General features: G+C 40.7%; 1 protein-coding gene across 4 annotated transcripts in view; it reads right to left on the bottom strand.

Annotated features, from left to right (window-relative positions):
• The window catches only part of LOC146046056 (cyclic nucleotide-gated channel beta-1-like), a 415388-nt gene that overhangs the window by 160484 nt on the left and 231927 nt on the right, over nt 1-22977 (bottom strand). For all 4 annotated transcript variants that reach the window (XM_083165226.1, XM_083165229.1, XM_083165228.1 and 1 more), the window contains one exon: nt 16932-17030. In XM_083165226.1, coding sequence (XP_083021352.1) covers nt 16932-17030 — 99 coding nt within the window. The remainder of the gene's footprint in view (nt 1-16931; nt 17031-22977) is intronic.

Raw genomic sequence — 22977 nt, 5'->3', positions numbered from 1 at the left:
ACTGTATCAGATGACAGTGTTAATTTTTCCTCATATGAGCAATGTTTTCTGCTGCTCAGTAATATGTGATTTTTCTAATTTTTTATCCCAACTGGGTAATGATTTTATACACGTCCGCACTAGAGAGGTACATGGGGATGGAAAGGACCTTTATAGATCGAATTATCAAAAATATGTCCCTTCAATATTCATTCTTTATTCTGCATGTCCCTGTTTCTGTGTTTGAGCGGACTTACCGCCAGACCGGGTGCAGTTGGACCATATGGTTTTATTGTCACACCTCTCCTTAAGATGGAGTTAAATTAATATAATATAGCCTATTTATATCAATAGGATCTCTATTACCCAAAAATTAAGCGATGTCCTCGCTGGGTTCAAAAATGGTTATATAGGTGTGTGACAATCATAAACGGACTGATGGTTAGACAATATTTCTTGGTCCTAGGGTGATTTATGTTAGCACCCCTTATAATATTATTCCCCGTCTCTCCTCAATCCCGGTACTAAGCGGTTTACCGCCGGGAAGTGCCGTGACAGATATGTTAAATAAATGTTTCACATATATTCAGTTGTAATTAAATATGCCTCAGTTGGACATATAACATTTAATGTCTTTTTTGTGTGCATATAAAAAATTTTTTCACATATATTGAGCAGTAATTACTGTTTTATTAAACACTTGTATTCACATTTGGATATTATTCTCTGTGTGTTCGTGCACACGATTCCCTTTATTCACCCCAACATTGTAGAGGTTATGACAGTTAAATGTGCCAAGGTAGGGAGCGCTAAGCGCTGGTTCACAGTGAAGAAGTGTCAGTTATAAGTGTCATACAGTAATAAGCGGTCGCATCCGCCTGTTTGTTTAATTGCGGGTAGCACAATGTGTGTGCTCCCAGCAATATCAGTCTGCTTCCCTGCTTATGCGGTCGCACACAGTATGCTGCGCCGCTGCCTGTCCGTTTGTCTCGGGTAGCACTAAGAGTGTGCTCCCGACATGGCAGAGTGTTAGCCGCTATTACGGTTACACGTTATACAGTGGTACAGGTTCCGGGTAGCTTTTGTAATATGCTCCCGGCGTAACCGCACATATATACCGCTTACCGGCTTATATGACAGGCTGCCTATTAGCGCAGGTCCCGGGTAGCATTGAGAATATGCTCCCGGCGTGATTGTACATTTATGCCGCTGTCGGCTTTTGTGACAGGCTGCCTACTAGCACAGGTCCCGGGTAGCACAGTAACCGTGCTCCCGGCGTTGCTGTGCGTTCGTGCCGCTGTCGGCTTCAATGTCAGGCTAAGTGCCTATACAGACTGTATTAATAGGATAACTATATGCTCATACAAATAAACCCTGAGTGGAACAGCTATACTGACTGACTACACATACATTTCATTCTAATCTGACTACCAACGACCGTTTCACTATCGCTTCCTCAAGGTATCAACCAGACTGTTCTCCTGGACGGGTTTAAATCCCCCGCCTTCATTCCTCATTGGCTGAGTGTCACTGTTCATTTTCTTGTGGATACTCCCCCTCTCTATCCATTATATGTGAAAGAGGGTTCCTGATACATTTTTACTAATATTTTGTCAGTTTTTGTCTAAATCTGACATCAAAATGACTTTTCACTAGGATGTCATAAGTTTCATTGTATTTGGATTATTCATTATGATATTTGGCATTTCTTTATATATTGTTTTTTATTTTTTAATTTTTTAATTTTTTAGAATGTTATTCTTCGTTTATTTTTATTATTTCCAGTTTATCCACAGCTATTAATATCTAGGGATGTATGTGCTATATAAGTATCACGACTTTTTACGAATTTACCTGGTATTTGTCATAACATTTTTATAGTCTATTATATTTCATTATCTAACCTTTTTAGGTATCATAATATGGGGGACTCTTGCTGTTATCATTGAGTCTCCTTTCTTGTTGGTTGTATACATGTATTATTTGCATATATTATTCATCGTCATTTTATCTTGTTTGTTTTATTATTCATGTACAGCCTACTTGTAAGTTGTGTTTTTATATATCAAAGGACACAACATCATTCATGTTATTAATTATTGGATACATTAAGTGGTGAATTATTTAGAAAGACTTATTTAAGACAGTTCTTATGTGAAAAAGAAAAGAGAAAATGGATTAATGAGATGTGATTTTATGTGTCATCTAGGAATAAATAATATTAATAAGATTAAATTAATTGTTATTTATTAAATATACATCTATTAGTGAGAAAAGACGTGATAATAAAAGACAAACCGTAAACATGAGTGAAAGTAAACCGTGATAATTTGGAGAAGATGTGATTATTATTACGTGGTATGTGCGGTGAAATATGTGATTATATCACAATAGATGTTGTGCATAATTATTTATATGTACATGAATTTTTCTTTTTATTATTGCAAATTTTTAATACTTTTTTAGGATTTATGTACGTCTTTTATATCTCCTGTACAATATTATTAACAAATATACAGTATAATATTTCTCTATTTGTTCGTTAATTAGATATTAAATCTAATTTACTTAAGATATCCAGTGGTGCAGGGTTATATCCTACTAGTCCCTGTTTATATGGCCCCAAATCCCTCAATACTAAATATATCGGGGATATCGCTATTTATAAGGGCAATAGGTTAAAGGGGGAGGAAAGAAGGAGGGGGAAGTTTTAGGATGGGAGAAAAAGCCCCGTTTGAATGGGCTAAAATTGGAGGGTACAGAAGAAGGTTTTATAATTCGGATAATGTGGAAAGGGTTAGTGTAAAGAATTTTTCAATTTCTTGATGGAAAAGAAGGACGAGGGGAAGGTTGCAGGGCCTGGATTCGTTCTCATATTCCGGAATCAAAGAAAACAGGTGAATTGGTTGGTCTCATTCAGGCCCCATGGTTCTACACTATTCATTCGGAAGATCCACTTGGATTCTTTTTTAAGGAGTTCCTTCATGATATCTCCCCCTCTTATTCCAAGGTTAAGTTTTTCTATTCCGAATGCTTGTAGTTTGTCTGGTCTCCCGCCATGGTGTTTCAAAAAGTGTCTCGCCACACTGGTAAGTTGTTTGAAATTCTCCCGGTCACGCCCTGCATTTTTGATATTTCTGATGTGTTCCATCACTCTTATTCTCAACTGTCTACTTGTCATGCCAATGTACCTCAAGCCACATGGGCAAAGGAGGCAGTAGATGACTCCAGTGGTCTTACAGTTAATGAAATCTGTGATTTTGTGTATCTTGTCATATCTGTCCTTGATTTCTTTTGTTGGTGCTATAAACTTGCACGTACTGCAATCGCCACATTTATGTGTTCCTAGGTATTTCCTCTGTTTGTGTTTATTTCTATCGAAATGGCTATGCACCAGTGTGTCTCGAAGGTTCGGGGATTTTCTCCAGCTGGTCTGGATGCGGTCTCCTAGTATCTTAGCAAGTTCATGGTCCGTAGTGAGTATTCCCCAGTGTTTCTGGGGAATACTCACTACGGACCATGAACTTGCTAAGATACTAGGAGACCGCATCCAGACCAGCTGGAGAAAATCCCCGAACCTTCGAGACACACTGGTGCATAGCCATTTCGATAGAAATAAACACAAACAGAGGAAATACCTAGGAACACATAAATGTGGCGATTGCAGTACGTGCAAGTTTATAGCACCAACAAAAGAAATCAAGGACAGATATGACAAGATACACAAAATCACAGATTTCATTAACTGTAAGACCACTGGAGTCATCTACTGCCTCCTTTGCCCATGTGGCTTGAGGTACATTGGCATGACAAGTAGACAGTTGAGAATAAGAGTGATGGAACACATCAGAAATATCAAAAATGCAGGGCGTGACCGGGAGAATTTCAAACAACTTACCAGTGTGGCGAGACACTTTTTGAAACACCATGGCGGGAGACCAGACAAACTACAAGCATTCGGAATAGAAAAACTTAACCTTGGAATAAGAGGGGGAGATATCATGAAGGAACTCCTTAAAAAAGAATCCAAGTGGATCTTCCGAATGAATAGTGTAGAACCATGGGGCCTGAATGAGACCAACCAATTCACCTGTTTTCTTTGATTCCGGAATATGAGAACGAATCCAGGCCCTGCAACCTTCCCCTCGTCCTTCTTTTCCATCAAGAAATTGAAAAATTCTTTACACTAACCCTTTCCACATTATCCGAATTATAAAACCTTCTTCTGTACCCTCCAATTTTAGCCCATTCAAACGGGGCTTTTTCTCCCATCCTAAAACTTCCCCCTCCTTCTTTCCTCCCCCTTTAACCTATTGCCCTTATAAATAGCGATATCCCCGATATATTTAGTATTGAGGGATTTGGGGCCATATAAACAGGGACTAGTAGGATATAACCCTGCACCACTGGATATCTTAAGTAAATTAGATTTAATATCTAATTAACGAACAAATAGAGAAATATTATACTGTATATTTGTTAATAATATTGTACAGGAGATATAAAAGACGTACATAAATCCTAAAAAAGTATTAAAAATTTGCAATAATAAAAAGAAAAATTCATGTACATATAAATAATTATGCACAACATCTATTGTGATATAATCACATATTTCACCGCACATACCACGTAATAATAATCACATCTTCTCCAAATTATCACGGTTTACTTTCACTCATGTTTACGGTTTGTCTTTTATTATCACGTCTTTTCTCACTAATAGATGTATATTTAATAAATAACAATTAATTTAATCTTATTAATATTATTTATTCCTAGATGACACATAAAATCACATCTCATTAATCCATTTTCTCTTTTCTTTTTCACATAAGAACTGTCTTAAATAAGTCTTTCTAAATAATTCACCACTTAATGTATCCAATAATTAATAACATGAATGATGTTGTGTCCTTTGATATATAAAAACACAACTTACAAGTAGGCTGTACATGAATAATAAAACAAACAAGATAAAATGACGATGAATAATATATGCAAATAATACATGTATACAACCAACAAGAAAGGAGACTCAATGATAACAGCAAGAGTCCCCCATATTATGATACCTAAAAAGGTTAGATAATGAAATATAATAGACTATAAAAATGTTATGACAAATACCAGGTAAATTCGTAAAAAGTCGTGATACTTATATAGCACATACATCCCTAGATATTAATAGCTGTGGATAAACTGGAAATAATAAAAATAAACGAAGAATAACATTCTAAAAAATTAAAAAATTAAAAAATAAAAAACAATATATAAAGAAATGCCAAACATCATAATGAATAATCCAAATACAATGAAACTTATGACATCCTAGTGAAAAGTCATTTTGATGTCAGATTTAGACAAAAACTGACAAAATATTAGTAAAAATGTATCAGGAACCCTCTTTCACATATAATGGATAGAGAGGGGGAGTATCCACAAGAAAATGAACAGTGACACTCAGCCAATGAGGAATGAAGGCGGGGGATTTAAACCCGTCCAGGAGAACAGTCTGGTTGATACCTTGAGGAAGCGATAGTGAAACGGTCGTTGGTAGTCAGATTAGAATGAAATGTATGTGTAGTCAGTCAGTATAGCTGTTCCACTCAGGGTTTATTTGTATGAGCATATAGTTATCCTGTTAATACAGTCTGTATAGGCACTTAGCCTGACATTGAAGCCGACAGCGGCACGAACGCACAGCAACGCCGGGAGCACGGTTACTGTGCTACCCGGGACCTGTGCTAGTAGGCAGCCTGTCACAAAAGCCGACAGCGGCATAAATGTACAATCACGCCGGGAGCATATTCTCAATGCTACCCGGGACCTGCGCTAATAGGCAGCCTGTCATATAAGCCGGTAAGCGGTATATATGTGCGGTTACGCCGGGAGCATATTACAAAAGCTACCCGGAACCTGTACCACTGTATAACGTGTAACCGTAATAGCGGCTAACACTCTGCCATGTCGGGAGCACACTCTTAGTGCTACCCGAGACAAACGGACAGGCAGCGGCGCAGCATACTGTGTGCGACCGCATAAGCAGGGAAGCAGACTGATATTGCTGGGAGCACACACATTGTGCTACCCGCAATTAAACAAACAGGCGGATGCGACCGCTTATTACTGTATGACACTTATAACTGACACTTCTTCACTGTGAACCAGCGCTTAGCGCTCCCTACCTTGGCACATTTAACTGTCATAACCTCTACAATGTTGGGGTGAATAAAGGGAATCGTGTGCACGAACACACAGAGAATAATATCCAAATGTGAATACAAGTGTTTAATAAAACAGTAATTACTGCTCAATATATGTGAAAAAATTTTTTATATGCACACAAAAAAGACATTAAATGTTATATGTCCAACTGAGGCATATTTAATTACAACTGAATATATGTGAAACATTTATTTAACATATCTGTCACGGCACTTCCCGGCGGTAAACCGCTTAGTACCGGGATTGAGGAGAGACGGGGAATAATATTATAAGGGGTGCTAACATAAATCACCCTAGGACCAAGAAATATTGTCTAACCATCAGTCCGTTTATGATTGTCACACACCTATATAACCATTTTTGAACCCAGCGAGGACATCGCTTAATTTTTGGGTAATAGAGATCCTATTGATATAAATAGGCTATATTATATTAATTTAACTCCATCTTAAGGAGAGGTGTGACAATAAAACCATATGGTCCAACTGCACCCGGTCTGGCGGTAAGTCCGCTCAAACACAGAAACAGGGACATGCAGAATAAAGAATGAATATTGAAGGGACATATTTTTGATAATTCGATCTATAAAGGTCCTTTCCATCCCCATGTACCTCTCTAGTGCGGACGTGTATAAAATCATTACCCAGTTGGGATAAAAAATTAGAAAAATCACATATTACTGAGCAGCAGAAAACATTGCTCATATGAGGAAAAATTAACACTGTCATATGATACAGTGTTCCCTCATTGAATATATAATTTAATGAACCCTGGTGACAACATTACTGTTTGCTTAGCTGCAACATAATAACAGCAGCAAACAGAAATTTATTATAAAGGCAATTTAAGCCAAGAAATATATAAATAACTGACACACATACGTTCATCCTTTTCTTCTCATTTTAATTCTTTCACATTTTTTCAATTCTTATCACATTGTTCTATCTTTTAAATATTTCACTCTGAGACAAGGTCATGTGGTCTCCATCTGATTAAGAGACCTTTTATAGGAACTATTAAAAGCTATATTTTATAAAAAATTTTGATTCTCAGTGCACCCTACAAGATACTTCTTTCTCTGTGGGTGTATAGGTTTAACTTTAAGTAGTGGGTGGCACCCCCCGGACTAGTTTAGTGGAAGATTGGATCTCCACTAAGTTTTTGAAAATAACTGGGGGAGGAGAATCCAAACAAAAAGATACTGGTGCGGGAATTCCTTCTTTTGTGTCTTCCAAATTCTGGTATTGGTCATAGACCTAGCATACCGCATATTCTTTGTATGTATCAAATTATTTGATTCGGTTTTTAATATCTATTGTATTGTATATACGTTATTTATATGGCATTCTGTACCACCCACAGTGTACCCCTGAGGAAGTCTCTTCGGAGACGAAACGCGTCGGGTTTATCCATGCGGTTCCAAAGAATTCTAATCTGCTAATGCTTCTTATAAATGTTTTTAAATAAATGTCATTGAGAATGTTCGATTGTCTATTTGCCTTAATCTGAGCACATGACAAGGTGGTGGGAATCTCAATAGCGCCCTCTACATCTCTCTTTTGGTCTTTGTTTTCATCTCCCACTAACAGGGGAGATTTAGTAGAGGTAGTACGCTTTACACTATTGGAAGTGCTTTCAGGGTGAACCCCCCATTTGCATACATATATATATATATATATATATATATATATATATATATATATATATATATCTATATAGATATAGATATCTATATATATATATATATCTATATCTATATCTATATATATATATATATATATATATATATATATATATATATATATATATATATATATATATGGAAGAAGAGATAGATGTGCGCTCTGTCTATTTCACCACTTTTGTACATAAATGATCATACATTGGTACATAAAATTTGTATTTATTCTAATTTTCTTAATAACGACAACGTATCAATAAAATGAGTTTGTACAAAATTCGATACAGATTGTAGATTCAATTACACTTTGTTCAAGTGAATGACAACTGATCCAACTTCAAGGTGTGCAAAACTTCTTTGGATACGAAACCCTACGCGTTTCGTCCCTTAGGACTTCATCAGGGGCAAATGGGGATCCAATCAGAATTGTATCATAAAGATAGACTTCTTCCAACAAAAGTAGATATAAAAGGTTACTGACCACGTCAGTTATGGTAAAACCTCTGTCCTGCAGAGGTGTAGGACTTCAAAAAAGCCCAAATTTCTGCCGATAACAGCTTGAAGCCAAACTGCTCTACTACAGGGGTCTCTTCAATGCATGTGTGGTTAAAAAATACGATTGAGACAAAGTGTGCATCCAACTTCTGTGGGTATGCTGTCCTAAGGGACGGAACGCGTAGGGTTTCGTATCCAAATAAGTTTTGCACACCTTGAAGTTGGAACTGTTGTCATTCACTTGAACAAAGTGTAATTGAATCTACAATCTGTATCGAATTTTGTACAAACTCATTTTATTGATACTTTGTCGTTATTAAGAAAATTAGAATAAATACAAATTTTATGTACCAATGTATGATCATTTATGTACAAAAGTGGTGAAATAGACAGAGCGCACATCTATCTCTTCTCCCTTATATATATATGTATATATATAGATATAGCTATATATCTATATAGATCTATATATATATATGCAAATGGAGGGTTGACCCTGAAAGCACTTCCCCACATGGTACCTATATTAGCAGCTAGGTATGGTAGAAATGCAGCTCACACACCAGCGCAGAAAAAGGACCACACTCCCCCCACTTTCGATATATATATATAGATATTTTGAATTCCGCACTCCCAGCCAGCATTGAATAATAATAATAATATATATATATATATATATATATATATATATATATATATATATATATATATAAAACCCAGAGACCTGGGTCATCTACATGTATGGGATGCAGTCAAAATCCCGACAGGGTCAAAATCCCGAATGGGTCATAATACTGACAAGGACAAAATCCCGACATTTAACCCCTTCCTGACACAGCCAGTTTTTGCCTTCCTGACAGAGCCCTTTTTTTCAAATCTGACATGTATCACTTAAGTGGGGATAACTTTTTTTTGCTTTTACTTATCCCAGTGATTTTGAGATTGTTTTCTCGTGACACATTGTACTTCAAGTTAGTGGTAAATTTGGGTCGATACAGTCTGTGCTTTTTTGTGAAAAATACCAAAATGTCGTAAAAAAATTGAAAATTTAGCAATTTTCAAAATGTTAAATTTTCTGCTTGTGAGACAAATAATCATACCACTCAAAATAGTTAATAACTAACATAGACCATATGTCTACTTTATGTTTCCATCATTATTTCAGCCTCCTTTTAATTTTTTTGGACACTAGGAGGCTTAAAATATGAACAGCAAATTCTCAAATTTTCAAGAAAATTTCAAACACTGATTTTTTTAGGGACCAGTTCAGTTCTGATGTAACTTTGAGGGACCTGTATGTGAGACACCCCCATAAATGATGCCATTTCAAAAACTGCACCCCTCACAGTATTCAAAACAGCATTTTGGAAGTTTGTTAACCCTTTAGGTGTTTCACAGGAATTAAAACAAAGTGTAGGTGAAATTTCAAAATTTCATTTTTTTTTGCAGATTTGCAATTTTAATAAATTTTTCTAAGGAACACAGTAGATTTTACTAGAGAAATGTGACTAAAAATTGATTCCCCCAATTCTTTTGTTTTCATAAATATCCTATATGTGGCCCTAGTGTGCACGTTGACCAAACCACAGGCTTCATAATAGAAGGAGCACCTACTTGATTTTGGAGCCTCCTTTTTATGAGATTATTTTTTAGGCACCATGTAGGTTTCTAGGCACCATAAGATGCTAAAAGTTAGGAACCCCCCCACAAGTGACCCCATTTTGCAAACTACACCCCTCAGGGAATTCATTTAGGGGTATAGTGTACATTTCAAACCCCCAGGGGTTTCACCAATTTTGATACAACTGGGCTGTGCAAATGAAAAATTACATTTTTTACACAAAAATGCAGTTCTGGCTCAAAATTTTTCATTTTCACAAGGAATGAAGGAGACAGTGCACCCCAAAATCTGTGCCCCAATTTCTCCTGAGTACGGCAATGCCTCACATGTGACCAAAAAATACCATTTGGGTGCATGGCAGGACTCAGAAGGGAAGGAGTGATTTTTGGATTTTGCAGCTCAGATTCTGGTGGAATGTTGGTGGGTGCTATGTCGCATTAGCAAGACCCCCGAAGCACCAATACAGTGGAACCCCCCCACAAGGGACCCCATTTTGCAAACTACACCCCTCAGGGAATTCATCTAGGGGTATAGTGTACATTTCAAACCCCCAGGGGTTTCACCAATTTTGATACAACTGGGCAGTGAAAATGAAAAATTACATTTTTTACACAAAAATGCAGTTCTGGCTCAAAATTTTTCATTTTCACAAGGAATGAAGGAGACAAAGCACCCCAAAATCTGTGCCCCAATTTCTCCCGAGTACGGCAATGCCTCACATGTGACCAAAAAATACCATTTGGGTGCATGGCAGGACTCAGAAGGGAAGGAGTGATTTTTGGATTTTGCAGCTCAGATTCTGGTGGAATGTTGGTGGGTGCTATGTCGCATTAGAAAGACCCCCGAAGCACCAATACAGTGGAACCCCCCCACAAGTGACCCCATTTTGCAAACTACACCCCTCAGGGAATTCATCTAGGGGTAAAGTGTACATTTCACACGCACAGGGGTTTCACCAATTTTGATACAACTGGGCTGTGCAAATGAAAAATTACATTTTTTACACAAAAATGCAGTTCTGGCTCAAAATTTTTCATTTTCACAAGGAATGAAGGAGACAAAGCACCCCAAAATCTGTGCCCCAATTTCTCCCGAGTACGGCAGTGCCTCACATGTGACCAAAAAATACCAGTTGGGTGCATGGCAGGACTCAGAAGGGAAGGAGTGATTTTTGGATTTTGCAGCTCAGATTCTGGTGGAATGAATGGTGGGTGCTATGTGGCATTAGCAAGACCCCCGAAGCACGGTGAAATGATTAACCTAATAATCCATAGATGTGTGGTATATTTTAAAACACTCCTTTATACATAGGCCGGGTTTGTCTGGGCAAGTTTCACAGTGGAAAATAGTATCCTTTCTTATTCCCTTTTTATAGCAAACTTTGCACCTTTTTTGTGTCCTGCCCTTTCTTGCAGTGGAGGGGATTTCGTTCGGAAAATGCTGCCCTGGTACAATACGGGGGCCAGTACTAGAAGTACTGGGGCCCTCTGCCTGCTGGTTCCCAAATATTAGGCCCTTTATGACTTCCTCTTGAAAGTGCATAAATGTCCCCCTCTGGCTGGTAGAACGGAATAGCACGTAAGCGTTATACAGTGCCATCTGGATGATATACACGGCCAGCTTCTTGTACCAGATTTTTGTTTTCCGCAGGGCACTGTACGGCTTCAGTACCTGATCTGAAAGATCCACTCCGCCCATGTACTTATTGTAATCTAGGATACAATTAGGTTTTGAGGTGTGGGTACTGGTACCTCGTACAGGGATGGAGGTGGTACTGTCTCCATGAATTGTTGTCAGTATAAGGACATCCCTCTTGTCCTTATATTTGACCAACAACATATTTTCGGTGCATATTCCCCTGCTTTCACCCCTTCTCAGTACTTGGGCAATGTGCGTTTTTGGGAGGCCTCTTTGGTTCTTGCGCACAGTACCGCAAGCTGCTGTACCTCTTGAACCAAGGGCCTTTAACAGGGGGATGCTAGTGTAAAAGTTATCCACATAGAGGTGATAACCTTTATCCAGGAAGGGGTGCACTAAATCCCAGACAATTTTTCCACTAACACCTACGAGGGAGGGGGGGCATTCTGGCGGTTCAATTCTTGAATCCTTCCCTTCATATATCCTAAACCTGTGGGTGTACCCTGAGGTGCTTTCACACAGTTTATACATTTTTATGCCATACCTTGCCCTCTTACTGGGAAGGTACTGGCGGAATTTAACCCTTCCTTTAAAATGTATAAGGGACTCGTCGATACAAATAAATTTTTCAGGGATGTACATCTCTGCAAATTTGGCACTGAAATGATCAATGACCGGCCTGACTTTGAATAGCCGGTCAAAGGTGGGATCATCTCTGGGTGGGCACTGTGCATTATCGGTGTAATGTAAAAATTTAAGGATTATCTCAAAACGAGTCCGAGTCATGGATATACGGTAAAATGGGGTGCTGTACAGAACATCTGTACTCCAATATTGCCTAATTTCTGGCTTTTTTACTATGCCCATATGTAACACCAGACCCCAAAACGTCATCATCTCTACTGCATCTACAGGGGTCCACCTAGCAAATGATGACGTGGGGTTTTGAGCAATAAACTGCTGGGCATATAAATTACTTTGGTCCACCATTAAATTTATAAAATCATCAGAGAAAAATAATTTGAAAAAGTCAATTTCTCTGAGACCTGTTGAATCAAATTGGATTCCTGGGATGGCCAAAAACTCAGGAACCTGGGGCTCAAAATTGTCTGGTGGTGGGGTCCATACGGGATCAATCATTTGGGGGGGGGGTCTCAGCTGCTCTATGGGGACATCTTTGAGGGGGTCCCTCATCACCAGAGGAGGAAGAGGAGCTTAAGACGAATCCTTCAAATTCCCTGCTTGCATCACTGGCTGTGTCAGAGTCAGAGGCAAGCATGGCATATGCCTCCTCCGCTGAATACATTCTTCTAGATGACTGGGATGACATTTGGGATGACATTTGGGATGCCATTTTTATTTTTGTGTTTCTGTAAGTGTAATGTTTCAACACGTGTATAGTGTAGGGGGGGTACAAACTTTATTTCAACACGGGGGGTATGTAGTGTGTAGTGTGTATGTAGTGCAGAAAAAAAAATACTTTATACAGGAATTTGCTCCCAATAAAAAAAAAAAAAATTGAAGGGGTTAAAAAAAAAAAAAAGGTCCTGCGCCAAAAATTGAGCACAGATGTTGGTCAGTAACGACCGTCACTGAACAGCGCTCAAAGGCAACAGGACACCCACAAAAGCAACGTGGGTGTAAACAAAAAAAAAAAAAAAACAATTTAAAAAAACTGCAGAAAAAAAATTATATCAACCCTGTGCCAAAAATGTTGTTCAGTGATGTATGTCACTGATCAGCGGCCACAGGACACCCACAAAAGCAACGTGGGTGTAAAAACAATTAAAAAAAATATACCACAGCACTCTCCAAAAAAAAAAAAAAACAATTTAAAAAAACTGCAGAAAAAAAATTATATCAACCCTGTGCCAAAAATGCTGTTCAGTGATTGTACGTCACTGATCAGCGCTCAGCGGCCACTGGACACCCACAAAAGCAACGTGGGTGTAAAAACAAAACCCCACTGCACTCTCCAAAAAAAACAACTGCAGATCAGTGATGCAGTGATGCAACACTGATTAGCAGTGAGGGGCAGCAGACACACAACTGTGGGTGCAACCTGACAGGGTATATATAAAAAAAAAACCCTGGACCCCCAAAAAGTTGCTGATTAATTAATTTTAACTAATCAGCACAAAAGGGGGGGCAGCAGGGGGGGCAGCAGTCAGTTGCACACGCAGCACAACCTTTGGTGCAACTGACAGGTATATATATATATATATATAAAAAAAAAACCTGGACCCCCAAAAAGTTGCTGATTAATTAATTTAAACTAATCAGCACAAAAGGGGGGCAGCAGGGGGGGCAGCAGTCAGTTGCACAGGCAGCACAACCTTTGGTGCAACTGACAGGTGTATATATATAAAAAAAAACCTCTGCACCCCCAAAAAGTTGCTGATCAGCTCAGATATAGTGATCAGCACAAAAGGGGGTGCAGCAGACACAAAATATAGCACTCTCTATCACTCTATCACTCTCTGTCACTATCTCTCACTATCTCACACTATCTATCACTATCTGTGACTCTATGACACTGCAGCAGCAGCACACAGGAAGTCACAAGATCCAGGAAGCATCCAGCTGCTGGCAGCACGCTACCAGCGGTGATCAGCGGTGATCAGGTAAGTATCAGGCAAGGTTCAGGTATGTATAGCAGGACAGAGTGGCCGGTGACCGCTCTGCACGCAATTCCAGACCGGAATGGCGTCTGCAGCGCAGTCACCGTTAGTTTAAATGGCGCGCCTTGGCTGTGATTGGCTCGTCGGTCCGACGAGCCAATCACAGCCGAGCCAATCACAGCCTTGGGGGCAGGTGGGGTGAGGTGTCGTCATCACCGATGACCCCCTCATGCCCCCTCACACCCGGCGGTGATTGACACCTGTGTTACCGTGCGTCTGATTCGCCGGTAACACAGGAAACCGCTGCGACTGGCTGTTCACATTGAACAGCCAATCACAGCGATCGCCGACGGGGGGGGCGGCATCGCCGCCCCCCCTGGGCATGCAGGGACATGTCTGCTGTCAGGGACAGCAGACATCGTCCCTCTGTCCCCGCGTCTATAGACGCGGGGACAGTTTAAAGTCATGACGTATATATACGTCATGTGTCGGGAAGTACATCCCGGCCATGACGTATATATACGTCAAATGTCGGGAAGGGGTTAAAATCCCTACAAGGTCAAAATCCCGACATATAGATTGTACAGGTGAAACAGTCAACATGACTTTCCGTTGACACGAGGTCGACGTGGGTTTTTTCACTGTTTTTTGACCCGACAGGCGGTATTTCATGCCTTACCATCCACTAGGGCATGGTGGGAGAATAAAATAGTGTGCCGAGCACAGCGAGGCACCGTGCCCGAAGCATTGCGAGCAAAGCGAGTGATGCGAGGGGCTGCGGTTCACTTCCAACTGTCCAGTGTCGACATTCGGGTAAAAAAATAGTGAAAAAACCCATGTCGACCTTGCGACCTGTCGACGGAAAGTCATGGTGACTGTTTCACCTGTACATTCTATATGTCATTATTTTGACCATGTCGGGATTTTGACCATGTCAGGATTTTAAATGTCGGGATTTTGTCCTTGTCGGTATTATGACCCATTCGGGATTTTGACCCTATTGGGATTTTGACCGTCGGAATTTCATACCGAATCCACATGTGTATATCACATAGACACAGCACTAGGGTTTATCTTCCTGTATATATCACCCAGAGACAGTAACTGGGGTATCTACATGTATATATCACCCAGAGACAGTGCCTAGGGCATATACGTATATATATATCCCAGAGACAGCGCCTGGGGTATCTACGTGTATATATCACCCAGAGAGATAGTGCTAGGGGGCAGAATGTGCAGGTCCTTAGCTGCCCCTTGTACACTGTATATGTAATATATACAACCTGGACCTAAACCCCATCAAAACAGTCGAGATGATAGTAGACTTCAGGAGAAAACCAAATGTCAAGGTCCCGCTAGTAATTTCCAACAGAGTGGTGTCATGGGTAGAGACCTTCAAATTCCTTGGGACAAAAATCTCTCGCAACCTCAGATGGGAGCCCAACATAACTTCCATTGTCAAAAAGGCCCAACAGCAACTGAAAAAATTCAACATTCCGCAAGAGCTGCTGCAGCTCTTTTACACTGCTATTGTGGAGTCCGTTCTATGCTCCTCTATTACAATTTGGTATGGAGGGGCCAATGAATCTGATAAACGAAGCCTGCAAAGAGTGGTGAGGACAGCAGAGAGGATTATTGGGATGGACCTCCCCCTGTGGGGAACAATACTTAAGTAGGGTCAAGAAGCGAGCTGGGAAGATCATGGCGGACAAACTCCACCCTGGCCATAACGTGTTTGATATTCTCCCATCAGGTAGACGCTTCACGTCCATCCCTACCAAGTTGTCAAGAACTACAAAAAGCTTTTTCCCAACAGTTATTCAGCCATTGAACAATGTACTCTAATGGTGTGTACACACGGGCACGATATGGCTTCCGAAGTTGCAGATATAGTGCACATTGGAAGCCATATCGCATACCAATTGTGTACTTTTCAGGGCTTGCGAGCCCGATACGCTGCCAATGCGCGCTGCCGATGCACGCTCCCGAGTAATCGCAAATCGGCAGCAACATAGTGAGGGCAGGCAAGACTATATAGCGCAGAACTGCACTATATAGTCTTTGTGCCTTTACTCACATTAGCTCCAGCGGCGAGGGGGCTTCTCCTGGGGCTGCAGGGCTGAATGCTGAAGCGCAGTGACCCGGTCCCGGAAGTCCGCCGTATAGAGGAGGGCGGGGGGATGTGGCCTCTGATATATACGCATGGGGGGCGGCGGGGGGAAGCTGTTGCTGTGCCGGAGCACCATGCCATCTGTGCCCCTGCACGGCACCCTATGACAGGTATCGTGTCCTCTCCTCTTCTCTCCTTCATGCCGTGCGATGCGAGTCCCGATGCGATCAGATCGCATCGGGACCCGCATCGCAAGGCATGTGGACCGTGTGTACACACCTTAAGATACTGCTAATCTAAACACCTAACTGCTCTATCTAACCTTGCAAATCATAACATGTGAATTGTCATTTGTATGCGCAACTAATGCAATGTATGTACAGTATGTCTTGTTATCCCTCTTGTACCATGCTTGAAGCTGCACTGAATCCACAAAAAATTCCTAGTATACGAGAGTATACATGGCCAATAAAGTGATTCTGATTATATACGGGAAAGATTGTCATTGTTTATGTGCCTTTATCTTCGACTTCCAGCATATTCATAGATACCTACCTTTGCTTGTCTGCTCTGATGGAGCGGTCTGTGAGCTGGGTTCCTCCAAGTCCTCCATGCACAGAGATTCTTCCTCCGCACCCGGGGGTAAGATACAGACTGCAGAAACACAATGCACCCAGTGACGCTTTCTCATTACCACACAAAGCTACCCGGGTCACATCTTCCAACACACAAATATGCACAAACAACATGGGGCAATGCCTGTTACACAGTGCTTCTTATTTCCTGCATGTAAGTGCCTATCATGCCAGTGCTAGGGTAAATATGAGGACTGTGGGAGTCTGTATGAGCACTGTGTGAGTGTCACTATGAGGACTGTGTGAGTGTCAATATGAGGACTGTGTGAGTATGTATGCTGACTTTGTAAGTCTGTATTAGGACTGTGGGAGTCTGTGTGAGTGTCAATATGAGGACTGTTTGAGTCTGTATGAGGACTTTGTGAGTCTGTATGAAGCCTCTGTGAGTGTCAATATGAGGACTGTGTGAGTCTGTATGAGGACTGTGTGAGTGTAAATATGAGGACTGTGTGAGTGTCAAAATAAGGACTGGGTGAGTCTTTATGAGGACTTTGTGAGTCTGTATTAGGACTGTGTGCGTCTGTGTGAGGACTTTGTGAGTCTGTATTAGGACTGTGTGAGTGTCAATATGAGGACAGTGTGAGTCTGTATGAGGACTGTGTGAGTGTAAATATGAGGACTGTGTGAGTGTCAATATGAGGACCATTTGAATGTCAATATGAGGATTTTGTTAGTCTGTATTAGGACTGTGAGTCTGTATGAGGACTGTGTCAGTGACAATATAAGGACTGTGTGAATCTGTATTAGGATTGTGTGAGTCTGTATGAGGACTGTGTGAGTGTCAATATGAGAACTGTGTGAGTGTCAATATCAGAACTGTGTGAGTCTGTATGAAGACTTTGTGAATGTCAATAAGAGGACCACGTGAGTGTCAATATGAGGATTGTGAGAGTTTGTATGAGGACTTTATTATTCTGTATTAGGACAGTGTGAGTGTCAATATGAGGACTGTGTGAGTCTCTATAAGCACTGTGTGAGTGTAAATATGAGGACTGTATGAGTGTGTGAGGACTGTACGAGTGTCAATATAAGGACTGTGTAAGTCTGTATATGAGGACTTTGTGAGTCTGTATGAGGACAGTGTGTGTCAATATGAGGACTGTCTGAGTCTGTACGAGGACTGTCTGAGTGTCTATATGACGAATAAGTGAGTATGTGTGAGTACAGTGTGAGTATCCTTATAAGGATTATAAGAGTCTGTATGGAGAGTGTGATTGTCAATATGAAGACTATGTGAGTCTGTTTGAGGACTGTGTGAGACTGTATGAGGACTGTGTAAGACTTTATGAGGACTGTATGAGTGTATATATGAGGAGTGTGTATGAGGAATTTGTGAGTGTGTATGAGGACTGGGTGAGTGTAAAAATGAGGACAGTGTGAATCTGTATGAGGACTTTGTGAGTCTGTATGAGGACTGTGTGAGTCTATATGAGGACGTTGTGAGTCTGTATGAGGACTGTGTGAGTCTGTATTAGGACACAGCGTTTCAGAAGAAACAAGAAAAAGATTGTCCTTGGTGTGGTGCACCACACCAAGGACAATCTTTTTCTTGTTTCTTCTGAAACGCTGTGTCTGTATACATTTTTGTTGTCCAGTGGTAGCACACCTCCCAAGTCTTTACAATAGACATAGTACTTCACTAGTCACTTACGGGGGGTCCTAGAAATGTCCCTTTAATATCAGAGGACAGTCCTGTGAGTGAAAAATACCCCTGTCTCTCTGAGTCTGTATTAGGACTGTGTGAGTCTGTATTAGGACTGTGTGAATCTCAATATGCATATTGAATATGTCTGTATGATGACTGTTTGAGTGTAAATATGTGGACTGTGTGAATCTATATGAGGACTGTGTGAGTGTAAATATGAGGACTGTGTGAGTCTGTATGAGCACTGTGTGAGTGTAAATATGAGGACTGTGTGACTCTGTATGCGGGCTGTGTGAGTATCAATATGAGGACTGTGGGAGTCTGTATGAGGACTGTGTGAGTGTAAATATTAGGACCATTTTAGTGTCAATGTGAGGTATGTAAGAATCTGTATTAGGACTTTGAGTCATTATGAGGACTGTGTGAGTCTGTATGAGGACTGTTAGTGTGTATGAGGACTGTGTGAGCGGCAATATGAGGACTTTGTGTGTCTGTATTAGGACTGTGTGAATCTGTATGAGGACTATGTGAGTGTCAATATGAGGAATGTGTGTGTCTGTATGAGTCTGTATGAGGACAGTGTGAGGGTCCATATGGACTGTGTGAGGTTGTATGAGGACTGTGTGAGTCTCAATATGAGGACTGTGTGAGTCTGTATGAGGAATGTGTGAGTGTCACTATAAGGACCACTTGAGTGTCAATATGAGAATTTTAGAGTCTGTATGAGGACTTTGTGAGTCTGTATTAGGACTTTGTGAGTCTGTATTCGGACTGTGTGAGTCTGTATAAGAAGTATTTGTGAGTCTGTATGAGGCCTGTGTGAGTCTGTATGAGAACTGTGTGAGTGTAAATACGAGGACTGTGTGAATCTATATGAGAACTGTGTTAGTGTAAATATGAGGATTGTGTGAATCTATATGAGGACTGTGTGAGTGTAAATATGAGGACTGTGTGAATCTGTTTGATGACTGTGTCTGATTCTGTATGAGGATTGAGTGAGTTTCAATATAAGGACTGTGTGCTGACTTTGTAAGTCTGTATTAGGACTGTGGGAGTCTGTGTGAGTGTCAATATGAGGACTGTTTGAGTCTGTATGAGGACTTTGTGAGTCTGTATGAAGCCTCTGTGAGTGTCAATATGAGGACTGTGTGAGTCTGTATGAGGACTGTGTGAGTGTAAATATGAGGACTGTGTGAGTGTCAAAATAAGGACTGGGTGAGTCTTTATGAGGACTTTGTGAGTCTGTATTAGGACTGTGTGCGTCTGTGTGAGGACTTTGTGAGTCTGTATTAGGACTGTGTGAGTGTCAATATGAGGACAGTGTGAGTCTGTATGAGGACTGTGTGAGTGTAAATATGAGGACTGTGTGAGTGTCAATATGAGGACCATTTGAGTGTCAATATGAGGATTTTGTTAGTCTGTATTAGGACTGTGAGTCTGTATGAGGACTGTGTCAGTGACAATATAAGGACTGTGTGAATCTGTATTAGGATTGTGTGAGTCTGTATGAGGACTGTGTGAGTGTCAATATGAGAACTGTGTGAGTGTCAATATCAGAACTGTGTGAGTCTGTATGAAGACTTTGTGAATGTCAATAAGAGGACCACGTGAGTGTCAATATGAGGATTGTGAGAGTCTGTATGAGGACTTTATTATTCTGTATTAGGACAGTGTGAGTGTCAATATGAGGACTGTGTGAGTCTCTATAAGCACTGTGTGAGTGTAAATATGAGGACTGTATGAGTGTGTGAGGACTGTACGAGTGTCAATATAAGGACTGTGTAAGTCTGTATATGAGGACTTTGTGAGTCTGTATGAGGACAGTGTGTGTCAATATGAGGACTGTCTGAGTCTGTACGAGGACTGTCTGAGTGTCTATATGACGAATATGTGAGTATGTGTGAGTACAGTGTGAGTATCCTTATAAGGATTATAAGAGTCTGTATGGAGAGTGTGATTGTCAATATGAAGACTATGTGAGTCTGTTTGAGGACTGTGTGAGACTGTATGAGGACTGTGTAAGACTTTATGACTGTATGAGTGTATATATGAGGAGTGTGTATGAGGAATTTGTGAGTGTGTATGAGGACTGGGTGAGTGTAAAAATGAGGACAGTGTGAATCTGTATGAGGACTTTGTGAGTCTGTATGAGGACTGTGTGAGTCTATATGAGGACGTTGTGAGTCTGTATGAGGACTGTGTGAGTCTGTATGAGGACTGTGTGAGTCTGTATTAGGACACAGCGTTTCAGAAGAAACAAGAAAAAGATTGTCCTTGGTGTGGTGCACCACACCAAGGACAATCTTTTTCTTGTTTCTTCTGAAACGCTGTGTCTGTATACATTTTTGTTGTCCAGTGGTAGCACACCTCCCAAGTCTTTACAATAGACATAGTACTTCACTAGTCACTTACGGGGGGTCCTAGAAATGTCCCTTTAATATCAGAGGACAGTCCTGTGAGTGAAAAATACCCCTGTCTCTCTGAGTCTGTATTAGGGCTGCGTGAATCTGTATTAGGACTGTGTGAATCTCAATATGCATATTGAATATGTCTGTATGATGACTGTTTGAGTGTAAATATGTGGATTGTGTGAATCTATATGAGGACTGTGTGAGTGTAAATATGAGGACTATGTGAGTCTGTATGAGCACTGTGTGAGTGTAAATATGAGGACTGTGTGGGTCTGTATGTGGACTGTGTGAGTCTGAATGAGGACTGTGTGAGTGTCAATGTTGACTGTGTGAGTCTGTATACGGACTTTGTGAGTCAGTATTAGAACTGTGTAAATCTGAATGAGGACTATGTGAGTCTGTATAAGGAGGACTGTGTGAGTGTAAATATGAGGACTGTGTGAATCTGTTTGATGACTGTGAGTTTGTATGCGGACTGTGTTAGTGTGGTTGAGGACTGTGTGAGTGTAAAGATGAGGACTGTATGAATCTGTATGAGGACTGTGTGAGTCTGTATGAGGACTGTGTGAGTCTGTATGAGAACTGATTGAATCTGTATGATAACTGTGTGAGTCTCAATATGAGGACTGTGTGAGCCTGTATGAGGACTGTGAGTTTCAATATAAGGACTGTGTGAATCTGTATTAGGACTGTGTGAGTCTGTATTAGGACTGGGTGAATCTCAATATGCATATTGAATATGTCTGTATGATGACTGTTTGAGTGTAAATATGTGGACTGTGTGAATCTATATGAGGACTGTGTGAGTGTAAATATGAGGACTGTGTGAGTCTGTATGAGCACTGTGTGAGTGTAAATATGAGGACTGTGTGACTCTGTATGCGGGCTGTGTGAGTATCAATATGAGGACTGTGGGAGTCTGTATGAGGACTGTGTGAGTGTAAATATTAGGACCATTTTAGTGTCAATGTGAGGTATGTAAGAGTCTGTATTAGGACTTTGAGTCTGTATGAGGACTGTGTGAGTCTGTATGAGGACTGTTAGTGTGTATGAGGACTGTGTGAGCGGCAATATGAGGACTTTGTGTGTCTGTATTAGGACTGTGTGAATCTGTATGAGGACTATGTGAGTGTCAATATGAGGAATGTGTGTGTCTGTATGAGTCTGTATGAGGACAGTGTGAGGGTCCATATGGACTGTGTGAGGTTGTATGAGGACTGTGTGAGTCTCAATATGAGGACTGTGTGAGTCTGTATGAGGAATGTGTGAGTGTCACTTCCAACTGTCCAGTGTCGACATTTGGGTAAAAAAATAGTGAAAAAACCCATGTCGACCTTGCGACCTGTCGACGGAAAGTCATGGTGACTGTTTCACCTGTACATTCTATATGTCATTATTTTGACCATGTCGGGATTTTGACCATGTCAGGATTTTAAATGTCGGGATTTTGTCCTTGTCGGTATTATGACCCATTCGGGATTTTGACCCTATTGGGATTTTGACCGTCGGAATTTCATACCGAATCCACATGTGTATATCACATAGACACAGCACTAGGGTTTATCTTCCTGTATATATCACCCAGAGACAGTAACTGGGGTATCTACGTGTATATATCACCCAGAGACAGTGCCTAGGGCATATACGTATATATATATCCCAGAGACAGCGCCTGGGGTATCTACGTGTATATATCACCCAGAGGATAGTGCTAGGGGGCAGAATGTGCAGGTCCTTAGCTGCCCCTTGTACACTGTATATGTAATATATACAACCTGGACCTAAACCCCATCAAAACAGTCGAGATGATAGTAGACTTCAGGAGAAAACCAAATGTCAAGGTCCCGCTAGTAATTTCCAACAGAGTGGTGTCATGGGTAGAGACCTTCAAATTCCTTGGGACAAAAATC

Source organism: Crinia signifera, chromosome 11 (genome assembly GCF_055691185.1).
Source record: "Crinia signifera chromosome 11, ASM5569118v1, whole genome shotgun sequence".
Lineage (NCBI taxonomy): Eukaryota > Metazoa > Chordata > Amphibia > Anura > Myobatrachidae > Crinia > Crinia signifera.
Note: the sequence above shows the minus strand (reverse complement) of the source record. Positions and strands in the feature narration are given on the sequence as shown.